General features: G+C 40.4%; 1 protein-coding gene and 1 long non-coding RNA gene across 7 annotated transcripts; one reads left to right on the top strand and one right to left on the bottom strand.

Annotated features, from left to right (window-relative positions):
• Positions 1-468: 468 nt before the first annotated feature.
• Positions 469-1,630, bottom strand: LOC111928650 (uncharacterized). The gene is made up of 2 exons (XR_002864234.2): positions 1,437-1,630; positions 469-709 (listed from the first exon to the last, which is right to left on the bottom strand). It is a non-coding gene; the product is annotated as an uncharacterized LOC111928650 (long non-coding RNA).
• A 120-nt stretch (positions 1,631-1,750) lies between these two features.
• Positions 1,751-21,770, top strand: LONRF3 (LON peptidase N-terminal domain and ring finger 3). 6 transcript variants are annotated; one of them, XR_015276311.1, is made up of 14 exons: positions 1,751-2,472; positions 3,712-3,830; positions 4,398-4,520; positions 6,695-6,850; positions 8,217-8,460; positions 9,125-9,212; positions 12,423-12,537; positions 12,953-13,074; positions 13,709-13,867; positions 14,878-15,040; positions 15,805-15,954; positions 16,684-16,844; positions 17,771-17,915; positions 19,270-21,770. XR_015276311.1 is itself a non-coding variant. In XM_086850310.1 (13 exons), the coding sequence occupies exons 1-12, from the start codon at positions 1,851-1,853 to the stop codon at positions 16,840-16,842; spliced, it is 2,220 nt and encodes a 739-aa protein (XP_086706436.1). In that variant the 5' UTR covers positions 1,751-1,850; the 3' UTR covers positions 16,843-16,844; positions 19,270-21,770. The 6 variants fall into 6 exon arrangements, 4 of the variants coding, with proteins under 4 accessions (XP_086706436.1, XP_086706435.1, XP_086706438.1 ...); XM_086850310.1 differs by lacking the exon at positions 17,771-17,915; XM_086850309.1 differs by having other exon boundaries at positions 17,771-21,770.
• The last annotated feature ends 449 nt before the right edge of the window (positions 21,771-22,219 follow it).

The raw sequence follows: 22,219 nt of genomic DNA, 5'->3' as shown, positions 1-22,219 counted from the left end.
AAGTCTATGTTAGCAAGCTGAAGTCTGGAGGGAAAACCCCACACTTCTGAGCACAAATGCTCATTATTTCTAACTCTTCTGAAGTACTGCTTAACTGAAACTTTAAGTGCTTCAGTTGTCCCACCTTTCTTTGGATTACTTGCTGGTAGGCTGTGCCATACTTTGGATTATTGTCTGATTTAAGTGATGGCAGAAAGAAGTAATGAAACCAGTGCTTATTCAATTATTTTTTCTAATTAAAGGACTTGCTTGAGAAAATCAGTTACATGTTAAACTTTTTCTTTTTTTTTTTTTTTTTTAAACATTCAAGAACCCTAGAGACAAGGGCCAAGATTTTGGCAGATGCAAAATATCTTCACATCACAGGAATCAAAAGACAATTGAAGAGTCTGATGGCTGGCTAACACTTCCAGGAACATATCTGTTTTTCTGTATAAGCATAATGTTGCCTGCACATGGACACAAACATCACAAAATTAGTGTGTATTGTTAAAAGTTCAAATCCAGATTTTAATGAGCTTTAAACTAATTTTTCTCTTTAAGGTCATTTAAATTTTCTCAAGTATTCTTCCTAAACAAGGTCTTGCAAAACTCAGGTTGCCTCTCCTTTCTTTTATCTTTTCTTCTGTCCATTCAAGCTCCACAGGCAGGGCTTGTCCCTTAATACCTGCTTAGCTCACACAGCCTAAACTGGGGAGCCCAGACACTTCTGCAAGTAAGAAAAAGGAAATTAATTCCTTCATCCCCTCTCTTGAGCTTTGTGAGGAGGCTGATTATATCAGTAATAGGAGATCATCAGAAATTCCAAATTCTGCAGTGGATTTTAAGAGTGTGAAAAGTGCTCTATATTTTTAGAATATAAGTGTATGTATACATAACGTGGACATTTCTGGTAACTGTAAATATGCATAAAGCTGCAAACAAAAAGCATTACACAACTTCTTTTAGAACAGCTTATTTTCTGTAGTAGCACAGGTGATTTTCTCCCTAGACTACATTTAGCACAGACAGTTACACAACTAGTGCAACTCTCTCATCTAACAAGAATTGGTAGGAACATGCAGATTGAAACGGTCAACAGAGCTGCTCTTAAATAAAACAAAGATACATCACAGGGCACGTGCTTTTCATCTATAGTCTAGCACAGACAGGTAGAGCTGTGCAACATACCACACTGCGAAACTAAATAAACACATTTTGCTTCTAATGTTTTCCTGAGTTGTTCTAAAACCAGGAGTACCTGACATTAAAATAGCTTCACTACTACGCAGATTCCCTTCAAGAGAATGATTAACTGTGTAGCTACAAAGCTTCGCTATTCCAGTTCTAGCAAGAAACGGCATTCTAGCTTTTCAAAAATCACTTCGAGCCGTTGTTTCCTTCGCACTACCGGAGGTACCAAACCACCGGACCCTGGAGCGAACCGTGTGTCTCACCGAGGCGCCCGCGCAGACCAGCGGGTCAAACCGAGCTGGGTGCGCGGTGTGCCCGGTGGGCAGCGCTCCGCAGCCCAGCGCCTCGGCTCTCCGCCGGCTCAAACCCCCCGGCGCCGGGGGAAGCGCTGCCGGGACGGGGTGTCCGAGGGGATGGGGGACCCCTCCCGGGGGTGGGGGAGCGGCCCCTCCCGGGCCGGGCCCAGCGCGTTACAAAACCGCCTGGTTTTGTAACAACCTGCGGGCGCTGCCCAATGAGCGCGGCCGCCGCCGTCACGTGCCCGTCTCTATATAAGCGGCGGCGGCGGCGCGGGGCGCTCCCGGCGCGGGGCGGCAGCAGCACCATGGCCCGGCGGGGCCGCGCCGCGCCCGCGCCTGCCGGCGTCCCGCGCCGTCCGCCGCGCTAGAGCCGCCGCCATGGGCTCGCACCTGCCGCCGCGCCCCGAGCCCCAGCTGGTGCTGCAGCTGGCGGCCGGCGCTCTGCAGGCGCAGAACTTGGAGGCGCCGGGCGGCGGCCTGGGGCCCGAGTGGCAGGTGCTGCTCGGGCGGGCGGACGCGCTGGCCTTCGGCGGGCGGCTGCACGAGGCGCTGCCGCTGTACCAGCTGGCGTCCCGCCACCAGCAGCTGCGAGCCGAGCAGCTGGAGAAGCTGGTGGAGTGCCTGGCGCAGGGCGTCCGGATCAAAGAGGGGCTGCCCGCCGCCGGGCAGCCCGCGGCACCCCGCGAGTGGGACGTCTTCAGGTGCCGCAAATGCCAGGGCTTCCTCTTCGAGCCCGTTTCCTTGCCTTGCGGACACACGTTCTGCAAAAAGTGCCTGGAGAGGGACCGGGCGCCCGAGTCCCGCTGCGTCCTGTGCAAGGAGGCGGGCGGCGCGGCGGCCGGGCAGCTCCTGCGGGTCAATGTCATCCTCAGCAACCTGCTGACCAAGTGGTTCCCCTGCCAAGTGAAGGCTTCGCAGCTCCGGCACGAAGGGAACCTCCTCTACAAGGAGAAGAAGCTCCAAGCTGCCCTGCAGAAGTACAACGAAGCGGTCAGCCTAGGTAAGGGCTCCCCCTCCCCGCTGCTGCTCCCCGGCTCCGGGGGAAGGTAACTTTGCACCGGCCGGGGCTCGCTGGCGGCCTCGCCGGCGCCTCTCGTCCTGCCGAGCCGAGCCGTGCCGGGAACGCGCTCCCGCTCGCCGCCGGCTCCCCGGGGCGGGTGTCGGGAGAGCCCTGGAGGGGAGCCCCTGGGAGGGGTCTCGGCTCTTCGGCCCGCGGTGAAACTGGGTCAGGAGAGCAGCGGTTGCGTAAGCCCGAGCCTGCGGTCCGGCTGGGCTCTCTCCGGCCGGCGCCGTTGTGTAACCGGCGGAGCCGGGGGGAGCGGAGCGCCGCGCCCTGGGCATCCCGCCGCGCCCCGGGGAGGGCTCCGGCTGCGGGGGATCCCCGCCGTGCACGGAGGAGCCGCTCGCAGCCGAGCGCGAAGGAGGCGGCGGGGATGCGTGGCCGGGATGCGTGGCCGGGATGCGTGGCCGGGATGCGTGGCCGGGATGCGTGGCCGGGATGCGGGCGTGTCCCGCAGCCCCGGCCGGCCCGGCCGCGCTCTCCCTCCCCATCGCCGGGGAGCGCCTGCGGGGCTGTGCAGCGAGAACTTTTGGTGAGGTCCTTTTCCTGCAGTTTGAGGAAAACTGACTCACGCTGCAAGTATTAAGTAGAAGTTAAAAGCAAGGTATCATAGGAAGCGTTTCACTTACATGAAAGTGTTCCCAAGAAAAGTGCCCAGCCTTTCCCCAGCACACGCTGTGTCTCGGTGCTACAGTGAGTGTCACTCGGTGATCATTGTAGCGCTACCTGATTCTTCATGCCGTCCCTTCTTTTCCTGTGTTTTGAGCTCTGGCATGAAAAGATCATTATTTATTACTTAAAAACTTCGATGCTACCATATTTGAACCTCCTCCCTACAGTATGACAGCATTCCTCCTGCTGTCTCAAATGTCTCAGGAGACATTTCTACCAACCATCTCATCCTCAGTCAGTGCTGGTAATTTATTGTGTGAGCGTCTTAGCATTTATTTATGCAATATTCTCTGTAGTTATATAATACATACTTGGCATTTTGTCTGGAGCTGCCCAAAGAGGTTTCCAGATTTCATTTAGTACATGGTTATTTAAAAACTGCATGTTTTGTGGGTTTGTGCAACTTGGAAGTACCAACATGTGTTTAAAAAAAATAAAACTTAATGACTAAAGCTTATATAACTAATTTCTTTTTACCTAATCAACCACTTTTTCTATTTCCTACAGCTCCAAATGACCACTTACTATATAGCAACCGGTCCCAGATTAACTCTACTTTGAAAGCTTGTGAAGATGCATTGCACGATGCAGAAACAGCCTGCAGGCTCCAGCCATACTGGTTGAAAGTAAGTTCTGAGTCCAGCTGTACTTTTTTAAAACCTTGATACTGCCCTGATAGGAAATGGTTAGAATGTTCAGACAGTGGAATCTGAGGGAGGTTTTAAGTCCTGTAACTTCTTGGACTCCTGCAGTTTACAGACATGTAACCATTATATCCTTGAGCTTTCTGGGGTAAAGGAAGAGAGTGCTAGATCTGGAGAATGAGCTAAGGCTATTATATTTGACTTGGATGAATATCAATTTTGTGAACTCTCTAAAAATTGGGTGCTAAGGACAAAATGACTGTTTTAGAAGGTGGATGTAGGGAAGTAGATGTTTCTAATATCAGTTGGGCTCAGGTGCCATGAGAATCACACATGAGTGGAAGAATATCCTGTTTATGCTTGTAGTTTTCAGGACCGTTGTGTTTAGAAACCCAAGCACTGGTGGTGCCTGTCAGGGTGTAAGACATAGCTATAGTGATGTTTGCTGTCTAACTTTTCCTTCTTCAGAAAGATCTTTTGTACTTTCACTGTGGTTTTACTGCATATTCTCTTGACAAAAGCTGCAGCTGTGGATGTGTTTCCTTGCAGGGTCACCTAAGGAAAGGACAAGCATTAGCTAATCTGGGGAAAACAGAAGAAGCTTTAAGGGAGTTTCTATTCTGCCTTGCTCTAGATACTGGGAACAAGACAGCCAAGTCTGAGGCGCAAAAGGTGAGTTCCCTAAATCATCTGGAACTGCACAATTCTTTTCAGTGGTCTCTCATAAAGGAGGATAAGATTTTTTTTTTCTTTTCCTCTCTCTCACTACTACAGAGAGCTGGATGGAGATACAAATCCAGACTGTTGCTCATATTTGAGTCGTGTATTGCTGATCTGAAGATAGGAAGGCAGCAAAAAAATATACTCAGCAGCCATTCAGTGGAAACAATTACAGTGTTAGCATCAAGAAATTTGAAGGAAAACTGAATTGTTAATAATTGCCACCCACAGACTATTGTGATTCTCAAATTTTTAATCTGATTCCTAGCCTGGCAATGTATTGCCAATGATGGAGTGCAGAAGAGGGGGAGTTGCTGTAGAATGATGTATCAGGCCAATGACTGGCAGAACACAACACGCAGCATTCATCAAACTCCACTTGGGAGCAGTGGCTTTCTTCCTACTGCCAGTCATGCTGCCCAAGTGTCAGTGTGTGCAGGAGGTGTGAAAGAGGAAACAGTCAACAAAGGGAGAGCAGTTTTAAAATAGTTTTTTAGGGTTGCTAATAATTAATGCTAAATAAGCAAAAAAATGGATCTTCAGTGAGGCTTTTTTCAGTTGCAGCCTACAATGTGTGTGAATTCTTATATGGCTTTTGTGAATACTGCTGTTTTGTCCACCCCTCAAATCTCTGATATCCTGTAAATCAGTATTTTGACATTGATTTTGTTGTTGTTGTCATAATTAAAAGGCTCAGTGTAGCAGTGATTACTTATGGCAATAAAAATATAATAATTTTATTTTCCTTTATGCCAGTGTATTTATGCCATTCTCAGTCACCAGTGGGATGGGAACATTAGGGTTTCTATGTCCTGTAGCTCAGGACATAAGGCTTTCTATAAGCACAGTAGAATTCTTACAGTAAAACTCTATTCATGAAGGTAACAGTATAACCTGAATGGTTGTAGTGAAATCAAGTTTCCATCCCATTTTATATATGGTTGAGATTTCAGCCTCTGAGGATTTTTTTGTCACTGATGTTTGAGGGCTTTGTTAGCTTTTTTCCCCAGTGGGTTCCATGCAGTCTCTCATTGTCATCATGTCATGATTTGTGCTCGCAGTCATGCTGGAAGACTTTCTGTGCACTACAGCAAAAAGACCAGAAACAAACAGATATGTTTCTAAATTCTGACTCCAAATAGCTGTTTCCAAGACATTTAATTTCTGAGCAGTGGGATTCTGAGAAAAACTAGGCTTCTTATGACTGAAAGAATTACTGGTGCACTCATCAGACACAGAGTTCATCCATGATGCAATATTTTACTGGGTCATTTCCAAGGCTGCTCGTGTAACAATGACATCCTACATTTTACCAAATTCTTTGGGTACAGTTGTGATGTTCTGCTTGTATTAACTGTCTGCCTGTGTTAGTTTGGACATAGTGTGATCCTGTGAAATCCTTTTTGGCTTTAAATAGAAATCTCAGCTGTCATGTGGCTTCCTCAGGCATCAGCAGGATCACCTCAGTAGTATGTTGAAATCAGTTTTTGAACTGTGAATCTTCTATTCATCTCTGTTTCTTTCCTTAAATATTCATCTGATAATCTATGCCATACAAGGGGCTTCAAGCTGCTACTTGAAACAGATTCACTTATTTTCTTATAGCAAATGAAAAAATAGCATTTTTCTGCTGCCTACATTTTTTTGTATTCTCACATAAGTGAATTAAAAATAGCTACAGTTTACAATATCAGACACATTTATCCAACTGATCTTGGATTAAGCCTGTGAGATGAGTGCTTTCTGTACTAGTAAACTCTTGTGAAAGATGATGTGAAGCAAAAAAAAAAAAAAATAACAACCCAAAAACATTTAAGAAAGATGTTAATAATTTCTTGTGAGCCCTGAACTGCAGGACAAAGAGGACAAAGGCATGTGTGTGTCACATCACAGAGAATGGTTAATAACTCTGTGGGCTTATTTAACTCTGAAAATGTTTCTTGCTGTCTGTTTGACCTGTATTGCATTAGCTCTTGCACTTTTTGTTCCTACTCTAGTTTAAAGGGCTCTTTAAATGGTTTTAACAAAATCCTGGATGCTTCTTTCAGCTATTCCCTTACTTGCTTTTTCATTTAGAGGTTGCAAGGAAGGAACTAAGCAGTGAAGTGTTCTGTTTTATATCACAGCTTCTACTTAGTTTGTTTTCACTCATCCCGGGAAATGCTCAGGAACACTTACCCGATATCCTGCAGCTGTTGTCACATCACTCTAGATTAAAGGGGAATCTCCTAAATTCAGTGGGATCTGGAGGCACCAGCCATAACCTACAAAGGTTGCTCAAGGTAAAGATCAAGTCTGATGTGTGGTTCTTAATTTGTTGTGTGTTTTGTGTTCACATTGGGAAGCCTCTCCTTTTTGCCTCTGGGAGACAGGAGGATATATTTTCTCAAATTTTTATTGAGTTTCAGAGCATACAAAACGGTGTTAACTTACTGAAGTCTCCTCATTTGACTTTTTTTCTTTAATAGAAGTCCTCTGTTCTGATAAATTTTATGTCAGAATTGAGTGGGTTCTGCTCCTGTAGTTGTCATTAGGTCTCTCAAGTAGTTGTTGGTGGAAATGGGCCTCTCTAGATAGGATTTAGAAACCCTCAAAAGCTGTGAAATGCTAAAATCTAGAGCTTCAATTTGAGCTATAACTGGTGATGCCAGTAACAAAGTCATTCTATACTCAGTCTGTGCAATACTTAGAGGTTATTGTCGAGCTACATAAGAGATATTGGCTACTTCATAACTTTGATTTTGCAGCTGTAGTTTTGTAAATGGCTGCAGAGATTTACATTCATAGCCTTTTAAGGATCACTTCTGCTTCACTGAAACCTGAACTTTGGGATGGGGTTTGCATATATTTTATATTTAGGAGAAAACTTGGCTCCTTACAAAACAAAAGTAGCAGGTTCTGAGCTGCCTTGTTGAGACTGATATGAAGCAGTCAGTGACATTGCCCCATAGAAAGGCTGTTAGGATATTCTGGCAAGAAACCCTTTTGCATGACTTTCACAAAGCCATTCAAGGGACAGTTCACTCATTTTTGTGCATGTTACACATCACAATCCACAGTGTCTGGTTTTGGGTCCATCCAGGGAGGTGATGTTACGAAGCTGACAGGTGATGTCCTGTGCAGTGGCTGCTCACAGGATGTCTTGTGGCCATAATGGAATAAACCCTGAATGGTTTAGCCTCTGAGAAAGGAATTGCCTTGCAAGAGGAAGCTCTGGGCATTTTCTCTCTTACAAATTTTGTGTGTTTTTACTGCTTCCTTAAAATGAACTGATGTTGTTTTGGTTTTCCTGTTGGTTGATGCCATCACCATGATATAAACAATTTGCATTTTCCCGTAAGTTCAGTGATAACAATATATTTAACATGAAATCTAGCCATATTTCTGCCTGAATCCAGTTTCACAATCTTTAAAGCCACACAAAAGGGCTGGAAATACTCAGTGGTTGGGAGGGGAAATCAAGTTTTTTGGTTGCTTGCATTTTGGAGTTTGATTTATTTTAATTAGGACTAGCAATTCTCAAGCTCTTACTTCTTTACCTACAAAGTCCTTCCTGGTGATCCATAATATTAAAGAATTTTGAAGTTGAGTTTTTTCCTTACCAAGTTGTTGGAAGATTGGTCTAATGTCAGTCCTCTCTTCACACAGGTCAATGTGGAACAGAAAAAGGGTTTTTCCATTCAAGAGGAACCAAATGTAACTACTTCTGGTAGTTTGAGGAAATCTATACAAATTACAGAGAGCAAAAAGGACTGCTCAGAGGAGGAGAACAAATTCACTTCCATGCCAGAGTCTACTTTTCTCATTTCTGAGAAATGCAATCTCCTGAAAAGGAAGTGCTGCTCAGAGGAGATGCGAAATGCTGAGGTGCCCTGCAAACTGATGAAGAAAGGTATGTTTAATAACACACAGGACAGGTTCCATGGCAGGCAACCCATGGGAATTTTCCTTTGTAAGATTCAGACAAAGAGGAACCAAGTTACACTTTGCCTTTTATATTTTCTCCTTTGCCTAACCAAGGCATGCATGTTGTGGAATCTTTCCTGTGTGTAGAGAGAAAAAAGTCTAAAATGGGGCAAAAAAGGTTGGGTCATGTGGTTTTTTTCAGCAGAGCTCTGAATTTTTTAAAGAACATCAATGTTGCACATGGTCCTAGCACTTTATATAATTTTAAAAGTTTTAAAGTACAAATTCTGTTTGTTCTTTATATCTGGCCTTGTTTCCATGCTGTAGGATGTATTTACAATGGTATAAGAGAAGAATTTGTCTCACTTTAAACTTTCAGCACTAACAAAAAGTGTTGTGACATTGATTGCCAGATTGAACCCTCTGTAAGTGGGTATAATGTGACCAAAACTAAGGGAAGATGTGCTGATTTGTGTGCCAAGGCTGAATTTGAAGCTTTGCATAGAAATTACTGTAATGATGCATCATGGTTCAGTAAGTCACAAGTATCTACAACACACATTTAAATATCAGATGCTGGTGTAAATACATGAGTTAACATTGTGCTTGTGTAGTTCTGTTCAATTACTTTCTTTTTTTCTTTTTGATAGACATAGATACTAGGGAAAATAGTACTGGACAACATATTCCATTTGAAGTTGTGGATCCATCAGATTTGGACTGCTCCCTGTGTATGAGGTGTGTTCTTTTCTCACAGATATCTGTAGTTTTCCAGCTGTATCTTCCTTTGTTTTATGACCTAGAGATTTTCTACCTTACTTGGTACTTATTTTTGCCTATGACATGAAATTAGCTTTTACTGTGATTGTTGCTCCTGTGATACATCTCTGAACCTTTGGTTCTGAGCACTGTTGAGGAATGGGGACTCTGATCTTCTCTGGGCTAGTGATTGCTTTGGAAAGGGCACACAAAGTCACAAGAGTTAATCTGGTTAATGAAGGTGTCTGGAAGATTTGCTCTCGCCACTGACACAGTGCACAAACCCACGGTTTGTCATCTGGGAGTTTGTAGAGCTGTGTGTCTTGAAAAGCACAAAATACCTAAAGAGACCACATCCAATAAATATTCTGAGTTTGCATGTGAACTGTGTTGCTGCTATTGCAATAGGAGGATCTAAACAAGAGTATGTTTTAACTCTCTTGCTTAAGAGGCATGTTCCTCACTTTGCTGAGGCAGTCACTTCATTTGCTTGAAGATTTCTTCCAGTTAAACAACAGTTATTCTTGGGAACAGCAATAGCTTAAGAAAACAAGTAGGAGTTGTCAAATGCATCTATTTTACTACTTGTTTTGTACAAAACATTACAACTTTGGCAAAAACATTATGTGGGGGGGTTTAATGACTTAGAAATATTGGGAAGGTGTTTTACTTGCTGCAGCAAGTGTTGCTTAGGTTGTTTGGTTTTTTTTTAATTACCCAGATTTATCTGCAATTCATGTTTGGGTTAGTTTTGCACAATATTTTTTAATTCTTAAATACTAGATAGCCTCCTTAGGGATTTACTTCTGAAGGTCAGTGATTTGAGAAATCTGGATTTTGTTGTTTGTATGCAGAAGAGGAGGCTTCAATTTGTTTCAGACAAACTGAAAGCTTTGAGGACTAACTGCTGTATTGTTTGATTTGCTTCTGATTGGTATAAATCAGATCTGCCCCTTCTCCCTCTGCCTGACTGCAGCTGAAATGTGTTCCAAAAGTTTATGCAGCTGTCAAAACACTCAGTAGTGCAAAGAGCAAAACTTTCCTCTAGCAGAAAGCCACACAATTAGTCTTAGATGGTTTTGTGATTCTGCTTGTTTATCATGGTGTCCACAAAGCATTTTTCAGATGTTTTAAATAAAATTAATTAATCCTATTTTCTCATCCTCTATGTTAAATCAGTAACAGCCAGCCTACAATACATTTGTAAAGGAATTAGGCCAAGGATTACTGTTTCCCTTACAGTACAGAGGATGGTATAGGTGCTGTGCTTGGAACTCCCAAATGCAGGCCTTGCCTTCAGAAGGATGTTAGCTGCACCACTGCACAAGGAGGGCTTCTGCTCAGAAAAGCTCTCCTAAGATCTTTCTTGTTATTTATGCAGACTGAATATATTTCCTGCCATGTTCTTCAGAAATGTTTTGGGGATTTGGTTCCTGAGGTACTTTGGACTAATTACCTAGTAACCTACTGACCTGCTCACAATGAACTGCAGGAGCTGTTATTAACATGTTTGTCTGATGCAGTGGCCAAAATGTTATTGATCCACATTTGCTCTAGCAGCAAGCAGAAAATACAAAGTAGTTAAAGCAAGATACTGGTGAGAAAAGGAGCATTATTCTGCAGCAATTTATTTCCTGCTGTTACAGTAGCTCAAAGTAATGTCATGAGAAGTCTTGGTGTGTAGTGTTTCTTCCTCAAAGTCACAAAGCTTGTCCAGGTCCTCTTAAAGTTGTTAGGAAAAGCTGCTGCTGGCTTTTGTGAGAGCTTGGGCACACTTGGGAATCTAAACAGGAGTATCTTGTCTTTATGCCACATTTCAGATGAAGTCAGTTCCTACCAAATAATTACATATGCAATGCAGTGCTTACTGGAACACGGGGTAGAATTCAGTGTTTCACACAGTTTAAGTGAGGTTTCTGTTCATGAAACAGTTAACAAGTGTTTTCAATTACACCATCAGCTTGCAATAAGATAGGTGTGGCATTTTAGATACCATTTCATATGTTCCATTGCTTAAATGTCAATGTTTTTAGTAACTAATGACATTTAATGAGCTCTTTATGGCAGTCTTGTTAAAAGCCAGTTGCATCCTTAAATACACTCATCTTGTCAAAGATGCTAATAAACGTGAGTTTACATATTGTTATTTCCACATGTTTAATAGAACATACTGTACTGTTTTGATAAACTAGTACTTTAAAGAAAAAATATTAATTAAATTATAATGAGACTAGTATTTAAGACCTTAAAATGCTTAGACAGTATGTTGTGAAGTACAGTATATTCCAGACAATTTACTTTCTAGATTTGGATTGTTTCTGTTTTTTAAAAGAATCTTCTGTTGTATTATGAGATGTATTATTTACATCTCCTTAAGATCTTTATTGACAAGGAAACATGACTTTGCAATATCACAATCATAATAAGGAAAAAATATTTACATGAAAGTAAGTATCATAGAGGTCCTTGAAATGGGTAAAGAATAGGTACCATGATACTTTGAAGACCTGGCTTTTTATATATTTAAATATTATTCCAGATGAAACATGAACTGCCTGTCACTCGTTTTCCAGAAAAGCAGTCACTTGAAGGTTAAAAACTATTAAAAAAAAAAAATAAAAAAAACCATGAATACCCATTAGAGGTGGCAATAATAGATTCATAAAATTGTTTAGGTTGGAAAAGACCTCCAGGATCTTTCAGTTCCACCATTTATTCCAGAGCTGCCAAGCCCCACTTTATTGCAATTACTGATGTGGGCTATTACTGCAAATAGGTATTTTGTGCTTAGCTCTGCAAATACAAGTAATCACAAAATTTCAGTAACAGTTGTGCAAGTACTGCTCAATTTCATTAGTGACATCAGATGGTCCAAATTCTGCTTCTGTTTATTGGTCACACAGAGGAAAATTAAATGCTGGCTTGTTGGAAGTTTGTGACAGTATTGTCCCTGACATTCACTGAAGTCAGAGTTCATGGGCTGCCTTTCATGTTGGATGGCAATGATAACATTTAAGTGGAATAAATACAAAAGTTGGTTGAATAAATTAAAAGCAAGAAGCAACTTTATCCCTGTAGTAGTCAGTAGTTAAGTTAGTGAATTAATTCAGCTTTTTTTGGTAGCAACTTTTTTCTTTTACTTTAGTACACGATATTGTTGTCTTTTTGCTCTTGGATTTTCTGATCCAGGCTCTTCTATGAACCTGTCACAACACCTTGTGGACACACCTTCTGCCTCAAATGCCTGGAGAGATGCCTGGATCACAACCCAAAATGTCCCCTGTGCAAGGAAGGGCTCTCAGAGGTAATCCTTGGAAGTTTTCAGCATAAATTCAAGTGCAAGTGATAGGAACAACTTCACCTTCAGACAGCCTTAATATTTCCTAACACAAAAGAAATATTACAGAACTCAGGAAGAATGTGACTTTTAAAATGCTCTTGTGAGTTGCCAAGCATGGCTGGTCTGTGTTCAAACCTCAGGACCAGGCCTGTACTTAGAAAATTTCTCTGTAGGTGATTTTTACTTTCCAGATTTCCTAAGTAAATGTCTGTAATGCAGGGAATAGTTAAAAAAACAACTCTTCAGTGGCAGGTTGAACAGGTGATAGAATCACAGACGTGATGCAGGAAGTGAGAGTACTGGAGGATGCCCTTTGCACAGGCACCATACACTGTGAAGTGCTGGATGTTCTAACTACTTGTGTGTGTTCTTACTGCAGTGCTTGGCTATGAGGAAATACTGTAAAACAGTGCTAATGGAGGAGCTAATAGCCAGATATCTTCCAGAAGAACTCACTGAAAGGAGAAAGATTTATGAAGAGGAAATAGCAGAGCTTTCCAAGTATGTCATCCATTTATGTAAAAATCTCTGACTCTGCTGCTGTTGGCTGTGAGTGGCTCTGGCTGATGTGGAACACGAGCTGAGATGCTGATGGAGCTTCTTTCCCTGTATCATGTGATTTCAGAAAACAGGGTCCAGGTGAAACTGTGCTTGAGCAAGCATGAAAACTAGACACTGTGCTAAAGAATAAAGAAAAGAAATCCAGAAGGTTGATTTATAAGCAAAGTACAAAGCAATGTGTCTGCTTTCAGTGGATCTCTATGAAAGGCACAGAGTGAGACAATAGGTAGAAGTGGTCTGACAGGACGGGGTTTGGAATATACTGGACAGGGGAGAAAGGGATTAAGGGAAATAAAATAAATAAAAGCAATACTTAGAGATCCAATAATGCTTTCACTAGCAAATTCAGAAAGCTTAATGAAAAATTTGTCTGCTGTTAAGTGGTATATAATTCTCTAGAGTATTTAGTCAGTTAAAGGAAAAATAATTTTAGCTTTTACTTATTCCGTTAAGAATTTTATTCTAAAGATGTTGTAATTCCTATTTAAAGATGTCATCACTTCAAAGAATATGAGACTTTTGTGTCAGTAGTTTGGTAAAACGTCCTTTCTGATTTTTCCTTTCTTTCTTACAGCCTAAATAAGAATGTTCCCATATTTGTGTGCACAATGGCTTATCCTACAGTCCCGTGTCCTCTGCACATCTTTGAGCCGTGTTACCGGCTGATGATCCGGAGGTGCATGGAGACTGGCACCAAACAGTTTGGGATGTGCATCAGCGACCCTGTCAAGGGGTGAGTGAAGAACTCAGATATGTGAGGTACCCACTTTGTCTGGAGCCAGTGGAGAGGTGCAGAAAGGTCCATGGTTGTAATATGTGTGGTAGATTTCCAGCAGAGAAAGTTTCTTCCTAATCGTGCGGGTTAAAGACATTGAGGAGACAGAATTTTTATTCTTGAGCTCTTGGATTCTGACTAATGTAATGGTTCTCTCAAAACACTCATAACTGAATGTGTGTAATGTGATTGAGCTGCACACCTCCTGTAATACATGAAAAGAAAGTGTAATTTTCTCCTGCTTTCAAATCTGCTGAATGTTTTGGCACAAGAAATCAAAATGGAAGGAAGGTGTGTTCTTGGTCTAAATTTCCTTAAATTATGGGATATGTTTATATCCTCATGGTTCTGAATATAGTGGAGGCTACAGAGGTGTTAACAGGACCTTCATAAGGACTGGCTGACCATATACATTGAGACATTTACAGTCAGTCTTAGCTAATTTGACTTCAATGATTGACTCTGTTTAGCTTTTCTCCCTTTTTTTTTATGCAGTAAACCTACTGGGTATGTATAGTCTGTGAAAAGAACAATTTGCAGAAAATACCCACCTGCAAAGTAAAATCTGCTGAAATTGTGCAAAAACTTTTTTCTTCATAGATTTCCTAGTCCTTCCATAATGCTAATACTCTGAATTGCACTCGTCCTTCTGTACAAACTGACTGAACATGTTAGGATTATGGAGGAAGTTTGCTTCTGGTCTGTATATCTTCCAGTTTCATAAGATATTCCCTGTATTACAAAACATCCAGTTAGCATTAATCAGATTAGACAGTCTGAAACTTACTGATAGTTTTGCAAACAATTGTGGAATAATTTGAGCTACAGCAGGTCAGGGCTATGAACAATAGAAATGAGCTGACATTGATAAATACCTTTGTGGTAGGGACTGGCTGTATGGCAGCTCTGTGGAACTCAGGGTGGAGAGAATAAGACTTGTTTACTTGCTTTTGTTCTGGTTTCAATAGGTTTGCGGATTATGGCTGCATTCTGGAGATAAGAAATGTTGAATTCTTTGCTGATGGTCGCTCTGTTGTGGACAGCATTGGCAAGAGGAGATTTAAGGTGATCCAGCACAGCCAGCGTGACGGATATAACACAGCAGATATTGAGTACATTGAGGATCAAAAGGTAAATTTAGAAATATTTCATTTAAACTGCATTACATGTGAAATTCTAAGCGTGTATGTTTTCAGTGAGTTCTTCTTTTTGTAGAAGTTTCTAATAAAACAAATTTGTGATATTTAATAACTGCTCATGGTCAAGGTGGGACACATAATAGTCAGCATAAGCACAAACACACACTGCCCATCTACTGAAGAGCACTTTCTGGAGGTATTTTTCAGAGGACAAGGCTAAGTGAATCCAGGATGAGATTTACTGGTCTTCTAGACAAAATAATTGCAGTTTATAAGAGGGTAGAGGGGGAACCTCACACCATTTGTATGGAAGCCAGTTAGAAAAATCCCCATTCAGGTAAGAAGCAGCAGGATTTGGTGCACCATAACCTTCAAAATTGCTTCTGTTAATTCTTAAGAGCTTTTGATATGTAATGGGAAGATAAAATGTCTACTCTGAGGCTCTACTGATTTTTTTTATAAAAAAAATTTGCATAATCTTTTTTTTTTCTAATTTTGTGTGATGTTTGTATAAAGGTTTTTTCATACAACAGTCCAGAATGTGCAAATTCTACAAATAGCTGGTTTTGGTTTAGAATACAGGCAAAGTGAAGAATTTGGATAGGGAAGGGGAAAAACACCAAATGAGCTCTCAGTATTTATTCCTTTAGCATGCTTTTTTTTATTCTTTCCCCTACCTAACCCTGAAAATCCTATGCCTTCCCCAACATGAAGACTGAACTAACAGTAACTTCCCCCTCTCATTTCTCATTCCAGGTGCAAGGACAAGAGTATGCTGCATTACTTGTTCTCCATGACTCTGTCTATGATCAGGCTTATATGTGGTTTAACTCCCTCAAGCAAGCACTCAAAAGTCGAATTCTCAGTCATTTTGGTCCAATGCCAGCTAAGGATCCTGACCCACAGGTATCCAGAATCAGTGGCTTATGTAACATTTAGAGACAGAAATAGCAGGGATATCCGATAAGCTGGCAGGCATTGTGTTTTAAGATGAAAATATGAATACTCTGCATTTACCCCATGTAAGCTGAGCCTCTGAAATCTGTTACCACACACCGGTGGTAGCACAGTTGGAAAGAAAAAGCTCGTATTTAATACTGATAACTTTCTGAGGCTATTTATCTCACTGCATTAATCCCAGGAGGTTGAACCACCTTTTTGCCTGCTCTACTTCCCCAATTAAGTGACTGAGAGTAAATAGGCAACTGGAAACTTGTTATAGGAGTGCAAATGATGGGGTCCTAAAATAACAATATAACAACAAGAGCTAAATATGAGGTAGTGTCATAAAGTATGGAGAAGGAAGACAGGAATCCTGAAGAGCTGGGTCAGTAATAACACGGGGAAAAAAATAGATTTTAAAAAATCCAGAAGGCCCAGCCTATAAATTGTTGCTAGTAATAAAAAGGCTTTTAACATCCTATTTTCAGGAAAGGTGCTACTTGTTTGTAATCTGTTTCAGGCCAACCAGTAAAAAGCTATTAGGCTGTCAATGAAATTATCTACTTGCTACATTACTATCAAAAACTAACTCAAAAACAGAGTTAAATCCTCAAAAACAGGACCTTACCAGCTGTATGAATCCTGACTTCAATTTTTTTTTTATTTTTTTTTTTTCCCCCCCCCTGACTACAGGCTAACCCCAATGGACCAGCCTGGTGCTGGTGGGTCCTGGCTGTGCTTCCACTTGAGAACAGAGCTCAGCTCCCGTTCCTCGCCATGAAATCCCTCAAAGACCGCTTGAATGGCATCAGACGTGTCCTTACGTTCATGTCTCGTACGAGATCACGGTGATGGTGAGGAGCAGAGCTGGGGAGTCTCCCACAGTCCTTGACTGCAGACTGTCTCTTGTAACTTCATCTAACTGCAATAATGTCTTACAGATTTGAGTGTCAGGATGTTTCAAGCCTGAATTTCAAAGAGAATGAGTTATAAAGAGCAGGGGATGTTTATGGATACTTCAATAGTTTCCATTTGGAACTGAGACAAATATTCAATCACTGCACTGCTAAATTAATAACAAATGTGATAGAACAAAAAGTGATCTTGTTTGCCATAAACCTTTTAAAAATCTTAAGGATTTTTTTATTTATTTTATTTTTATTTTTTAGTGGATAAAGGATAAACTGTGCAATTTAATGTGAAGCAGAAATAATAAGGTTAATGCGTTATTTCAGTGAACTGCAAAGTCTTTTATTCAAATGGTTCAGGGTTTATATAGCATTGTGTAAAATAATGTTCACAACTTCTGTTTGATAATTTATTTTTGCACTATGATTTTTTTGTTTCAAAAATGTATATTATTTATGTGTTCAGTCACTAAAGGAAAGTGAGCTGCTCTATTTATAGTGTTTTTACCCTGTATTATGACTGGGGGCAAAAATGATGATTCTTTCAGTGCACAAGCAACTGCTTTGATAATTTTTCAGTTATTTGTGTTCAAATACTTGGAATGTTTTTCTACTCATCCCCAGTTCTACTGTAGCTTAAAAACGCCCCCAAAACATCCTGCCTTGAAGTCTTTGAATACACAGATTGTCTGAGTTAATTCAAGCACAGCTTGAATGTTGAAGGTTCATCCTATGCTTGTGGCAAGGTTCCTGATACAACCAAACAGACAAGCACCTGCTTAAGTGCTTGGTAAATTCAAGTACTGATGGTTAATGTCGGTGGGAGCTGACCATAGTGGTGACAGAAGGATCTATCCCCTAATATTTCACAGAACAGAATAACTTGAAGTTGAATTTATATCTGAACACTTTCTTGCAAAAATGGACAATGGCTGCAAACAACTGTGAAGAAAGAGCTGCAATATATGGAAAGTGGCTTATCCCAGAGAAAACTGGAAGTACTGGTGTCATTTCATTGTAGGTTAATACATAGATTTTTTTTATTTTTTTTCCCCATCAACTCTTGTTGCTGTTAAGATGAGTTTTATTTCTTTTAATTGTTTGGTGGGATTTGGCTTTGGAGTGTGTGTATGGGAGGGGGAGGGGGGAGTTATTTGGAACTGTAGGACTCAGAGGGTAGTTTGTGTCACATTAAGAAGGAATATGTTGTAATAAATGCTATTTATTTCACCCCAATCTTCAGGTTTCTGTTAGCTTCAAATCTCTACCCAGCCATTGCTTTTCTCTTAAGAGATTGGGTAGTGTTGCTAATAATAGTTATCTCCCAAGGAAAGCAAGTGAATTTTAGCATGATTACTTCTAGCTATAAAGCAGGTAAAAATAGGGCAGAAATGAGAACAGGAAGTATCTTGGTTTTGATTTTTTTTTTTAAATCAACAGTTCATATACTTGTTTTGCTGCTTTTATTGCTTACAGTGTACCACTTTCTGGGACTGCTCTTACCTCCACCTGATTTTGACTTTCACTGATTTCAATGTGAGCAAAACTGGGCCTTTTATTCTAAGCTACTGTTTTCCTTTTCAGTGGCAAAAACTAGAATGAAGTGAGAATGTTATGGAATGCTATAAATTTCTTTGGGTTTTTTTATGCAGGATAGCACTCTGCCATTTCATGCCTTTATGAAAAAAAAATGCAGTAGAATTTAATGTCATTTTTCTGCATCTTTTTCCATTATCTCATCAGAAATACTTGTAAGTTAAAAGTAGCTTCCTTCATTCCCCTTTTGTTAAATTCTCTAGAACTTTTTTATAGGGGTACCAAGGAAACAAATGGAAGACAAACATGTTTCACCCTTCTGGTGCACATGGAATCTGTATCCTGTTTGCACTGAGCTGCTTTGGAAATGCTGTAACTTTCTTCCATGCCGCTGGATCTCTGCACTTCTTCCATGAGTGGTACTTGGCATGCTGTAAACAATGTATAAAAACACCTCCATGTTCTGAACAGTACCAAGTGATGGTGGCTGACACCTGCTATGGCGTTTTCTCTTCATAAGTCAACAACAAAGTGATTCCTACTTGTTTGGAAGTGAAGCTGCATTAAATGCAATTCTTCCACAAACCATTATGTACTATTGCAGAGCATAAGTGTCTCATGTTGCTCCCACAGGAAAAAAAAGCTTCCACTTTCATTACTCCTACCTGTGAGAAAAGGAGCTTAAATACCTAATTTAAACTGTTTTCTCACTGATGTAATTATTTTTTTACCCTGCATGCTGTGTCTTCTGCATACTCATTCTGCCTATTTTGTTTTAGAAAATGTCATGGAAAGAATCCTTGATTTTAAAAATGAATATTGTCTTTTCTGTTAGCCTTGAGTAAAGCTGCCAGAATTTCCAAGCAGAGACTTGTGTACATGCCCTGCATCGTGAACACCCGGTGCATTTGTTGCAGCCTGGAAACACTGGACCTACTGCATGTAATGCAAACAGGTGATCTGCATATGCACAAGAAATCAAAATTCCATCTGTACAGGTACAGTAGCATTCTCTCTGGGGCTGTTCCATGGCCACACATCCTAGATTAATGGCTACAGTCTGTAAATTCCATCAGAAATGAAAGCAAATGCCGAGAAAGATATATGCTAGAGAACAGTAACCTGTCCAGGAAAAACTGGACAAGGAGTACCCTTAGCCTTTATTATGTTGAGATGGTGAAGTTTCAGTAATGATGTTTAAAACCAAAAAAGATCTAGGTATGCCACAGTATCTCTGATTTTTTTTTTTTTTTCAGTTGCATAAATAAGTACAAGGATGTAAATGCAGCATTTATCACAGGCATGAATAAACAGCTGAACAGATTTAAAAATACCTTCAGTTTAATTATAGAAATAGCATTGATCAGATAAAATACTAATTGGGGAAATATTTTATTTAAGCTGCTCGCATTTTTCTAGACACCAAACCCAGTTTTATAACCAGTCTTGCTCATCTGCTAAAAACAAAAAACCCAACAAACCAAATCACGACTTGAACTTGCATTTCCTGCATGGTCAGAAGTATTGATTTATTGCTGTGGGGACATAAGGAATGCATAGACTGCTTAGACAGTAGTTCAGTAGTTTTAATAATGAAATAATAAAATGGTATGATAGGCCTTTATGCTAAGTCTTAAGTGACATTCTGGCGTTAGTTGTAAAAGTTCCTCTTGCTTTTTTCCTGTGATTACTTTAAGTGCTGCTATCTTCCATTACAATGTAGCAATAAGAGATACCAGCTGTCAGACTGAATGGCTGCTGACACATTGCTGGGCCGTCCTTCTGTCCTGTACAACTGCTTACTGACAGAACACCTCAAACATCAATTTATTAATCCAAAGATTGTTTTAATCTTAAAAAAAAAAAAGTGGATTTGGATGTAGCAGGTCTGTCTTAATCTGTGCTGCAGAGAAAGAGCTTCATAGAGTTGAGTTCTGTTTTAGATAGTCTTTTTACAGAATCATAAAATCCCAGGTTGGAAGGGACCTCAAGGATCAGCTGGTCCAACTTTTCTTGGCAAAAGCATGGTCTAGACAAGATGGTCCAGCAGGCTATCCAGCTGAATCTTACCAGTGTCCAATATTGGGAAACCAACACTTCCCTGGGAAGATTATTCCAATGGCTGATTGTTCTCATTGTGAAAAATTTTCTTTTTAATGATTTCTACTTGGTGCTGAAGTTTTACTGGCATTTAAATCAATGGCAGGAGTTGTATTTAAATGCAATGTTTAGGAATGGAGAACATGTTCACAAACATTTATTTAAAAAAGAAAGTGAAAATTAACTATAGGGTTTTTGTGCATAGAAACCCCATAGACCTGAATGCACTTAAGGCAGTGCTCCCCATTTCCCCCAAGTCCTACATCAGATGAACACAATCCCTCTTTTCAACCCTGCTTAGTTCTCATTTAATTCACAACTGAAACTGTTAACAAGTGCAGCATGTAGTTTAGGAGCTGGGGTTTATTTCCAAAGCCCAGTAAATCACTGGAAGTCTTATGGGTATAGCAAAATGGTAGTTTGAGCAAAGTCACTCTCTTGAAACACTTTGCTAAATAAATATTGTCTGAAAGAAGAAACTAATCTGCTTAGACAGGATTAAAATGGTGGATAATAAAAACCTGAACTATTACATTGACTTGCTCATCCAGGTATCATGTGAAGTGCTTACTAATGTTGGATTTTCATAAGGTCTAAAGTAACCCTCACATAGAAGTGCCTGTATTCTGTTATTGCCATTCTTGAGCTTTTTAATAGTCATAGCCATATATTTTATAACTATAAAACATATGCACCTTTTAATCTTTACATTCAACTTGCAGAACAAAGGTTTACAGAGCAGAAGTGTAGCAAAAACAATGTAATAGCTTCTATAATTCCCTGATAAGGAATGGGAGAAGTATAAAAATGAGGAGCAAAAGATTATCTGTGTAAGATGTCTTAATCTGGAACCATATACTTGTCCAATTTAATTCCATCAAGCTATGTGGTTACAAGAGTGCCAGAAATATATCTATCAAGCCATTTTAAATAAAAAGTTTTGTGGACTTGTATATTCCATTTGTTTCTAAAACATCCTTTTGTGCACTGTAATGAACTTGAAATGAAACTTAAGTTATACTCTCATATCACTGGACAGAGTACTGTTCAGCTACCTCTACATAAGTTTGAAGTAATTTGTTTTTTCTGGATTTGTTTGCATTGTCATATAAAATATATTTTAAAAAATCATAGTCCAAAGAACCTGTATGTGTTTGTAGATGTACTTATAACTATGTTGTACCAACAAAGTCTGTGTGGAGAGTTGTTTCCTAATTAAAATTTTTGTCTTCTTTATTCTTTGGCTTGCATAACAACTACAGAGGTGAACAAAATACTACATGGGAGCTGCTTTTTGTAGGTGTTTGAGATAAAGGAACAAAGAACAACTCCTATAAGTGCAGTCACACAACAACACTTGAAGTGAAAAAGCCAAACCATAGAAATTAAGTTGTTCATACCTCAGATGTTGTAAAAGAGTGCTGCTGGTTTTTGGGTGGTTTTTGGGCTTGGTTTTATTTCCCCTCCTCTCTCTTTGTTGCTGTGGTGAAAAGAATGGGAGCTGCAGAAGGTCTGGCTTACTGCACTGCCCTGCACTTCTCTGGGCTTTGGTTCCTCCAATGCATTATTATTTGCTTTGCAGGTTGCTGTGATTTAAACCCATAACCAGGACACCTTTTCATTTACAATCTCAGGCAGGAATGCATCCCAGCCACATTTAAGTTGTGTCTGTGTTGGTGATGAAA

The sequence above is a fragment of the Cyanistes caeruleus genome, chromosome 14 (assembly GCF_971803275.1).
Source record: "Cyanistes caeruleus chromosome 14, bCyaCae1.hap1.1, whole genome shotgun sequence".
NCBI classification, from domain to species: Eukaryota; Metazoa; Chordata; class Aves; order Passeriformes; family Paridae; genus Cyanistes; species Cyanistes caeruleus.
Note: the sequence above shows the minus strand (reverse complement) of the source record. Positions and strands in the feature narration are given on the sequence as shown.

Excerpts from the sequence above, each read along its gene's own strand:
- LONRF3 (XM_086850310.1), top strand. The coding sequence starts at position 1,851 with ATGGGCTCGCACCTGCCGCCGCGCCCCGAGCCCCAGCTGGTGCTGCAG. Across the intron at positions 3,831-4,397 it reads TCCAGCCATACTGGTTGAAA|GGTCACCTAAGGAAAGGACA; the intron begins GTAAGTTCTGAG and ends GTTTCCTTGCAG. Across the intron at positions 8,461-9,124 it reads CTGCAAACTGATGAAGAAAG|ACATAGATACTAGGGAAAAT; the intron begins GTATGTTTAATA and ends TCTTTTTGATAG.